Source organism: Asparagus officinalis, chromosome 2, assembly GCF_001876935.1.
Source record: "Asparagus officinalis chromosome 2, Aspof.V1, whole genome shotgun sequence".
NCBI lineage: Eukaryota > Viridiplantae > Streptophyta > Magnoliopsida > Asparagales > Asparagaceae > Asparagus > Asparagus officinalis.
Window position 1 is genome coordinate 76,765,340 of NC_033795.1, and position 10,509 is coordinate 76,775,848.

At 33.7% G+C, this 10,509-nt stretch overlaps 1 protein-coding gene and 1 non-coding gene across 2 annotated transcripts; one reads left to right on the forward strand and one right to left on the reverse strand.

The window, feature by feature from the left end:
- TRNAQ-CUG lies at positions 2,032 to 2,103 on the forward strand. The gene has a single exon. It is a non-coding gene; the product is annotated as a tRNA-Gln (tRNA).
- LOC109831673 (50S ribosomal protein L34, chloroplastic-like) lies at positions 7,049 to 10,242 on the reverse strand. The gene is made up of 2 exons (XM_020399050.1): positions 9,995 to 10,242; positions 7,049 to 7,450 (listed from the first exon to the last, which is right to left on the reverse strand). The coding sequence occupies exons 1-2, from the start codon at positions 10,170 to 10,172 to the stop codon at positions 7,197 to 7,199; spliced, it is 432 nt and encodes a 143-aa protein (XP_020254639.1). The 5' UTR covers positions 10,173 to 10,242; the 3' UTR covers positions 7,049 to 7,196.

Consider the following 10,509-nt stretch of genomic DNA (forward strand, 5'->3'; position numbering starts at 1 on the left):
AGCGTAGCTCGAGCTCTGATACCAATTGTTGTGCGCGTCGCGGAAGCGTGACAACCAAACGGGCGTGCTTCGAGAACCAAATCAAACAAACATCGAGATAAAGGCCAAACAAATCAAAACAACGGCACAAATCCAAACACAATAGTTTTACGTGGTTCGACAATTGCCTACGTTCACGGGGTAAGAAGGGGATGGGGTTTTCACTAATAGAGAAAGAGTACAAACTGAGATTACAAATCACTCGAAGGAACAAACTAATCTCACCAATAAGCTCTTAATCTCTCCAAACAAAACCCTAAACAAATAGCTCAGAAAATACCTCTTTTCTGTGCTCCAAATATCCCCAATTTTTTTCTCCTCCAATTTTCTCTTCCAATTGTTCCATATATATAGAAATCCTAAAATCATAAACATACTAGGAATTCTAAACCAAAACCAAATCAAATTAGGAATCCTAATAACCTATTACCAAAATAGATTAGGAATCCTAATAACCTCATGTTACCAAAATAGACTAGCAATCCTAATAACCTCATGTTACCAAAATAGATTAGGAATTCTCTATCCAACACTTTACTTCCCCATCATGACCTGATAACTAATAGAGTCGACCATCCACACAATCTGTAATATTAATAACCCATATCGACAAGCTATATCATATCATACTCAACAAATAAAAATGCTCTCAACTTAAGGAGACATGAGAACATGATGTTGGCACATGCCACCCGCAAACCGATACCAATCGTTGGCTATCAATCGGTATTCAATGTGGAAGTGTAGCATGCTAAAGAATTACCGAACGGTCCGAACATACGATTAGATCCCCTCCTTTTTCATAGACCAATTAATCACCAAGCGATATGGAAACTCCTAGAAACTACTAACTTGAACAAAAGAGAATGACAATATACCACGACAAATAGAATAAGAGTACAAAGACATGAGATTTACATGGTTTGACGCTGACCTACGTTCATAAGAGAGAGATTTGAATATTCTTTAGTTTAGAGATAATAAAGATAAAATCTTTTTTGTGATATCTAAAGATTCCATAAGAAACCATCACTCAAGCTCATTAAAAGATCTCTCAAAATCATAGATTTCTCACCCTAGTTCTCTCTACATTTTCTTTTACAATATGCAATTCTCCTTCGATTTTCCTATGGCTTAAAAGTTTGACTTATACAATGAACCTCTCAAGCAGTATGTAAAGAGTATTTCCCTCTCACTTGAATTCATATAGGACTCCTTATTTAACTTGGAATATCAATTTTAATCCTCATTTAGTTAGAATTCAATTCAAATTGTAATCGATTTTTTCCAATCAAGTTTAATCCTTAATCTAAGACTAGCAAAAAATGCTGAAAATACAAGGCTATTTCTCAACACTCGACTTGCTCATTACATATCCAATCTCTATATCATTATTTTCAATATCGAATTGGATCAGTCTCAACCCAAATACATATTTGCTTACGATCGCAGACCCTTTGATCCTCGAAGGAGTAGACCCCAACTTCAACTTCTCAATGAAAATTGACCCATTAATATTAGTATGGACCAAAAAATAAATGGGACTTAATATGTTTCTGTAACTGATTTTTAGGGTGGTGAATTATGAACATTAGGGCATGAATTTATTAATGTTTCGGATAATATTATCATTAATTAGTCAATGGATATCATGCACAGCGGCAGGTTCTGGCGCTCGAAAAAGGCTAAAATGGATCTGTTCGAATTTTTAATTGTGTTTCTAATTAATTAATTTTGGCAAGATTGAACTACTAATTAATCTGTAGGAAGATACAAGGGCATTGGTTGGATTTGACTTTCATTTTAAAAATGTGCATTAATTGCTGTAGCATATAATTGACATTTTTCGTCTATAAAATATGCAGGTTAATTAATTTAAGGATGGCACAGAATCACATATCAACATGCCCGAAATCACGGACCATTGTGGGCGTTCTCCAAGCTGTTAATAGTTAAAGTCATATAAATTTATTTAGAGCTTACGAACAGCAAGGTTCCATGGTCTAGCGGTTAGGACATTGGACTCTGAATCCAGTAACCCGAGTTCAAGTCTCGGTGGAACCTATTTTTCTTTTTTTTTTTGGGGGAAAATGCTTCTGCACCTAATATTAAAAAACAAATATGTCCACCTTAAGGCTCTGTTTGGCAAAACTAGCTGAAAGCTACGAGATTATAGCTGAAAGCTGTTAAGCTAGCTGAAAGCTGTGAAATTATAGCTGAAAGCTGTTAGCTGTATAGCTAGCTGATTGACTAGAGCTGTTTGGCAAAAGTAGCTGTACAACTAGCTTAAATTTGTTAAATGACTAAAAAGACATGCAATATTATTGATATAAAATTAGAATTATTAGGGGTAAAAATGGAAGAAAAAAATTGGCAGCTCCTTCCCAAAGACAAACGCTACTTGAGGTAGCTTTCCAAAAGCTACTTGTAAAAGACACAATCTTTAAAATAATCTCCTCCTATTTTTGGTTACCAAACAGCTCTACTAGCTTATTGACCAAGTCAATAAGACACAAGCTCTTAGATAAGACACTTTTTTTGGTTGCTAAGTCAACATGGCAAAAGCCCCCTAAATTCATATTTTTATGCTCTTACCTCCAAATCTAATGCCATCTAAATATTATTTTTCTTTTCCCCATAGTACCACTACGGCGAAATTTCACAAAACTACCATGAAATTTGAAGTATCTTGCAAAAAAATGTTATATTTTTCATTGGGATATATTGTCATGAATGTTTTTTCTACTACATTATCATCGTTGATTAAAATTAGGGAAATTTGTCACGTGTTTCACACATAATATGTTTTTCACAGTTTTGTCTTCGGGTAAAAAATCTTTTTTTTAAATGATGGATTACATACAAGTAATCCAGCCAACTAAATTAATAAACTGGTTGTTACATATAATATGCACATTCCCAACCCAAAAATGTGCACACAGATCCAACCTCGGGTAAAAAATCTTATACTAAATGTTACGGGTTGGTAGGTACAAATAAGGATAGTTTAAACTTTCTTCTTGAAAAAGGGATAGTTTACACTTAGGGCCTGTTTGGTTGGTTTCCTAAAATCAAAGAAAAGGAAATCGGTACAAGGAAATCAATAAAATAATATTTTTATCTATTTTCATCCATAAAACTCACCCATAACATCCAATAAAATATTATTTTTATCATCCAACTCATGTCATTTCATCTCCTTTCTTACCTTTAAGGGTCTGTTCGTTTGCCTTAAAAAAATGGGAAATCAAAGAAATAGAAAACTATTTCTAAGAAGAAATGTTTTGGGAGTGTTTGGTTTGCTAAAAAAAGAAGGAAATCAAAAAAATAAAGATAAGATGAGATGAGTTGTCATCTTATTATAGGATGATGTGAGTGTTTTTTTAAGAAAACTTGTTTTGAGATTTCTTGGTTGGCGAAAAAAAGAAGGAAATGAATTATAAGAAACATATTTCTTGTAATAGGTTGTTTTCTTTTGTTTGGTTATTTCTTAAAAATAAGAAAATAGATGAGATGAGATGAGTTGTCATTATATTATTGGATGATGTGACCCACACTTAAGGAAATTGTTTTTCTAGCTTTTTGGGAGGAAAACAAATAAATAAAATGTTAATGAGATGAGATGAGTTGTCACAATCTTATTGGATGATGTGAGTGATTTTTAAATATGAGATGAGATGAGTTGAGTGATGTTGTGGATGAAAATAATATTTTATTAGATGTGGTGGATGTGATGGATGAGTTGTTGGATGAAAATAATATTTTATTAGATGTGGTGGATGAGTTGTTGGATAAAAATAATATTTTATTAGATGTGAGTGAGTTTTAGGGATGGAAATGTGTGAAATTGTTTTTTTTTTTTTTTTGAGATTTCTTGGTTTTCATTTCTATCTTTTGGTTTTTTAGGAAATAACCGAACAGACCCTAAAAATAAACCAAACACAAGAAATGTGTCACATCATCCAACTCATCACATCTCATCTTAGGGGCTGTTTGGTTGGTTTCCTAAAAACCAAGAAAAGGAAATCGGTACAAGGAAATCAATAAAATAATATTTTTATCCATTTCCATCCCTAAAACTCAGCACAACATCTAATAAAATATTATTTTTATCCTCCAACTCATCTCATTTCATCTCCTTTCTTACCTTTAAGGGCCTGTTTGTTTTGCTAAAAAAAAAGGGAAATCAAAGAAATGGAAAACTATTAAAATGAAGAATTGGTTTGGGAGTGTTTGGTTTTCTAAAAAAAGAAGGAAATCAAAAAAATGGAGATGAAATGATGTTAGTTGTCATATTATTATTGGATGATGTGAGTGATTTTTTAAGAAAACTAGTTTTGATGTTGTTTGGTTGGCGAAAAAAATAAGGAAATGAATTATAAGAAACCTATTTCCTATAGTTTGTTGTTTTCTTTTGGTTTGGTTCATTCTTAAAAATAAGAAATGAAATGAGATGAGATTAGTTGTCATTGTATTATTGGGTGATGTGATCCAAGATTAAGAAAAGTGTTTTCACAACTTTTTGGGATGAAAACAAAGAAATAAATGTTAATGAGATGAGGTGAATTGTTATAATATTTTATTGGATGATGTGAGTGATTTGAAATGATGAAAAGAGATGAGTTAAGTGATGTTTGGATGAAAATAATATTTTATTAGATGTGATGAATGAGTTGTTAGATGAAAATAATATTTTATTAGATGTGATGGATGAGTGGTTAGATGAAAATAATATTTTATTAGATGTGATGAATGAGATGAGATTAGTTGTCATTGTATTATTGGGTGATGTGATCCAAGATTAAGAAAAGTGTTTTCACAACTTTTTGGGATGAAAACAAAGAAATAAATGTTAATGAGAATGAGGTGAATTGTTATAATATTTTATTGGATGATGTGAGTGATTTGAAATGATGAGAAGAGATGAGTTGAGTGATGTTTGGATGAAAATAATATTTTATTAGATGTGATGAATGAGTTGTTAGATGAAAATAATATTTTATTAGATGTGATGGATGAGTGGTTAGATGAAAATAATATTTTATTAGATGATGTGGATGAGTTGTTAGATGAAAATAATATTTTATTGGATGTTGTGGGTGAGTTTTAGGGATGGAAATTGAGGAAATAGTCCTTTTTGAGATTTTCACCTTTTCCATTTCCATTTCTTGGTTTTTCTTGGTTTTTAGGAAATAACCAAACAGGCCCTAAAAATAAACCAAACACAAGAAATGTGTCACATCATCCAACTCATCACATCTCATTTTATCTCATTTTTAAAAATCACACACATCATCCAATAATATTGTGACAACTCATCTCATCTCATTAAACATTCCTTTCCATCCATTTCCTCAAAAAAAAACAAGAAATTGGTTTCCTTAAGTACGTGTCACATCATCCAATAATATATCTCCAACTCATCTCATCTCATCTATTTTCTTATTTTTAAAAACGAACCAAACACAAACAATCTCAAAACATCATCCAATAATATACCTCCAATTCATTTCCTTATTTTTTTAACCAACCAAACAACCTCAAAACAAGTTTTTTTAAAAAACCACTCACATCATCCAATAATAAGGTGACAACTCATCTCATCTCATCTCCTATTCTATAATTTCCTTCTTTTTTAAGCCAACCAAACAACTTCAAAACCATTATAATAGGAAATAGGTTTCCTATTTTTTGATTTCCAGGTTTTTTTGGCCAAACGAACAGCCCCTTATCTCATTTTAAAAATCACACACATCATCCAATAATATTGTGACAACTCATCTCATCTCATTAAACATTCATTTCTCCAATAATATTGTGACAACTCATCTCATCTCATTAAACATTCATTTCCATCCATTTCCTCAAAAAAAACAAGAAATTAATTTCCTTAAGTATGTGTCACATCATCCAATAATATACCTCCAACTCATCTCATCTTATCTATTTTCTTATTTTTAAAAATGAACCAAACACAAACAATCTCAAAACATCATCCAATAATATACCTCCAATTCATTTCCTTATTTTTTTTAACCAACCAAACAACCTCAAAACAATTTTTTTTTTAAAAATCACTCACATCATCCAATAATAAGGTGACAACTCATCTCATCTCATCTCCTATTCTATAATTTCTTTCTTTTTTAAACCAACCAAACAACCTCAAAACAATTATTATAGAAAATAGGTTTCCTATTCTTTGGTTTCCCATTTTTTTTGCGAAACGAACAGCCCCTTATCCAAGACTAACACCGTTAACAAAAAAAAAAAAAAAACCCAATAATTTATGACACCTTTTGCAGTTTTGAGAGTTCATAATAGTTCTCTCTAAAAAGGTTCAGGTAGTTTTGTGCAAAAATCCATACATCAAATACCGAGACTATTAGGCGGGAAAAAAAATTAGCCCATAATATTGATGATACGTACATCAAACAGAACTATACCAGCAAAATTTGCTCAGATCATACCTCAGGGGCTGTTTGGTTGTATGTTTTTACCATGTAAAAGGATGGAAAGTGTAAAAAAGTGGGTCCCAATGTCAGCTTTCATCACTTTCGATTGTTTGTTTATAGTTGTAAAAATAGTATAAAGTGATTTCATATGCTGATGTGGCTTGTAAAGTGATTTCATAAAAAAAAGACATGATTTTAGGAGAAAGCTGACATTGAAGTCAGGAAAAAATAATAAAAAATAATTCTAACCAATATGATCATTTGAGTAGGGACCACTTTTTACACTTTCCAAACAAGCAATTAAAGTTATATTTTCAAACCAAACAAGCAATTTATGATTCCAATGGAATCAAAAACAAACAAAGAAAAGTATAAAAGTAAAATTGATGAGGTGGACAACAACTTTCCAAGTTGTGTCATAAATACACAACTTTACCAACAACAACCAAACAGCCCCTCAGTGTTACAGCTACTGTTGACTGGATTTTTTTTTTCAAATGTCAGACATCTCTTCTATAGCTCTAGTGCAGTTCATTGCAGGTTTTATATGCATATGCAGGGGAAGCCAATAAATTTGATCTTTTGCAAGATATTGCCACATAATTCCGAGAGTTAAAACTTAAGAGAACTCAACGAGAACATACAAAGATCTTGAAAACATTAAGATGTTCATACTCAGCGAAATCTAGCTTGATTTACTACTTATGCTCTTTTTCCACTGTTAGGGTTCGATTTTGTGCAGAGAACCTTTCTTCCCTTGGCGCGTCGCCTCTTCAACACAGCCCTGCCACTGGTAGTCCTCATTCTCCTTCTGAATCCATGAGTCCGAGCGAGTGATTTCCGAGATCTTGACCTTTTAGTCAAGCAGAGAGCAGCTTTCCCTGCCCTCACTTGAAGTCCTCGATATCTCTGTTTTACTGCTGTATTAGAACTCAAATCGATCCCCAGAGATATGCCTGAAAAAGAAAAAGAAATTTTAGAATCTATAAGAGAATAGCACTTGTTTTAGTGTATGCGTCACACTGTAAGAAACTATTTCCCTGAATAGATGATATACTAAATACCTGTTATTGGAACATGTAAACGAAATGGCCGTCCACGAATGAAATTTTTATGTAGCAATTCTAGTCAAAACTATACTGCAAAGGTGAATGCTAGGGACAGTAATTCTCGATGCGGCCTGTAAATATGTGTGTACTAGTAAAAGGCATATTGCATTAGGGATCATATCACGGAACAAAATACGTACCCTCTGCATGCCAAAATGTGGGTATGGACCCGCATATTTCACCCATCGGTAAGATGCTAAGCTATGGATCAAGTAGTCGTCCCCTGAAACCTAAAAAGTTTGAATGTGGGTAGAGTCCAATGACCCGTTTTGACCTGTTGGTAACTATGTTGTAGCTCTGGTATCATTTTGTACTGTTAATTCTGTATGGGGTCATCTAGATGATGATTTAATTTCTAAATTAGGGGCTTCAAGTACCAAAAACAGCAGTTTGAAACGGTTAATAGGATATAACTAAAAAGATTAGTTTTAACTTTTAAGTGACTACCCAGATAAAAAGAAAAAGAGAACAAAATGTGGGTTAGATGGGTCAAGATTTTTCGCCTCCCAGAGGGCTCGTTCAGGTATGGATCAAGCCCATCCATTAATGAGTAGCTTGATCCAAGATTCCAACCAGATTCCTACCAGATCAAGGCATTTCCCTAATAATCAAATGCCCACATGATATCAAACTATCAGCCTTAAGAAAGCAGATTCCGTACTTCATCAGCATAACAGAAAATGTGAAGCCTGAAGTTGATGTTATGTTAACACAGGTCAACTACGAGTGAGGTAAGAAATAGGGGCTTAAAAAGAAGAAGCTACTTGTGAGTAGTCCGCGTTAGGTTCGTTCAATTAGAAAACAAGAGAACCTGAGCTAGTCAGGTGTGTCTTGAATAAGCTTGAATCCTGATGAGGTTTGCTTAATCATGTGATATTTAAGTATAAATCATATAACTAACATGGAAATGTATATGCATGTATGTCTGCTATACAAAAAGTTTGCATGTTAGAACCTATTAATGATGCTAATGAACCTTTACCATATATTTTTAATACATAGTTAATACATTGACACTGATCATTTATGAAAAAGCTGGTGAACTTTGTTCAAAACGAGTTGCGGTAATATAAAGGCTGAACTCCCAGGGCCACCAACACAAGTTGTCAACAACTTGAGTCAGTTTGATTTGTATAGCTCAATTTTAGTTCGTTTATATCTGCTCAAATCTATAAACAAAAGCCAAACTCAAACAAAGCTGGCTTGTTCAAGTTAGGCTCGATAACATCCCTAGTTAGAAAATAGAAGCTAATATTCTCCTCTTTCAGATTTTGGTTAAGAAGTTCAACAATTCCTATGAGTTTCATTGATGAATTCAAACAATCCATTCACGTGCACTTCCTAGCGACGCTTCCGAAACACGATCTGGTTTTTGTTCATTTTCTCTAGGTATTTGGCTGAAGCTGTTTTGTCCAAGGATCAAATATGTAAGACGACGACTAGTATGAACCAAACCAATATATTGTTCTGTTCCTGAGTCTAACAATACTAACAAACTCCAAGCACTTTGACTGGTCTCATCATCATCGAAACTGTTTGTGATAAAAGTAAGATTGGCTACTTGGCAAAACAAAGCTTAGAATGCTTCACGAAGAACTAAACAAGTCTAGAACAAGCCGTCAGCCTGATGTCAACTCTTCACATGACCATTTTCATTGAGAACCATAAGCGCCATCAAAAACTACACAACTAATCCTTTTAACAATTGGTTAGCTCGACTCGGCATGCATACACCATCAGGCTATAAATTATGAGCAACATTTTTAAGTGTGACCCTTATTTCAAAATTTATAGCAATAAAGAGGAGGGTTCTCAAATTACAAGGGGGACTCATCATACTGAACACTGGTGGTAAATGGTTACCCGTTACCATACATCATAAAGGGACTCCACGAACGAAAATGTTCCAAGAAAATTGAGCAGACTTTTAACCAGATGAATCTACTGAAAGCACAAAAGAAAACATTGTGAAATCTAAAGGACTTGGGGGCTTCTTCAGATCGAACATTGGGGCGTCAACATATTGCCATTTCATGATGTATGCTAACAAGAGAAAAATTAACCAAACGGGTCCTCTCAAAACTCGCAGGAAAATATTAGGCATCATAAAGGGGCTCTACAAAATTAAAACTAATTCAAACAATAAGAAATAAATTTAAATGAAACGGGTCTTCTCAAAATCACAAGTGCAAGACCTACAAACTCGGCCAAATAAAATGGGACAAAAAATTTAAAATTTTTTTACTAGATTAAGAAAAAAAATTAGAAACCCACACTACTAAGCCATTTGAAAGCATCAAGAGCAAAATCAACCAAAAGGGTCTCTCTAAAATCGCAAAAAAAAAAAAAACTCCAGAAACTAAAATGAATTCACCAAGGGGCAATGCTTACCAGAGAAAGAGGAAGGAAAGGAGATGGAGGTTGAAGCGGGCGAGAGGAAAGAGCTCTGGAGGAGAGAAGGGGAGCGCAAAGATGAGATCTTTGAAACTAAGAGAGAGCCCCTGCCCCCGATTCTGTTTGTGCCGTTGAGGAGAGAGAGTGAAGCCACTGGGAGCAAAGAGAGCGCCATAGCTTGGAACTGTTTCGTTTCTCGCTTCGCTTCGAGGGAGAGGAGCCTTATCGAGATAAGGGAGGATGTTGGGTGGGGGGCTACTCTTGTTTAATTTTGGATAAATGGTGACCGTAGATCTTGTTACAATTAGGCTAAATTGCACTTTTATGCTATGTTTGGGATTTTACTAAGGAAAAGGATGGAAAGTTAAATAATGAAAAGGAAATATAGGGAATGGAAGTGAAAAGATAAAATGTTGTTTGGGAGTTTAGTAAGGGAAACGGAAGTAAATTTGTTTTACCTTATTTGGGAGTTCTAATAAAAAAGGGCTAAATACCCATATTGTTATTTTAAT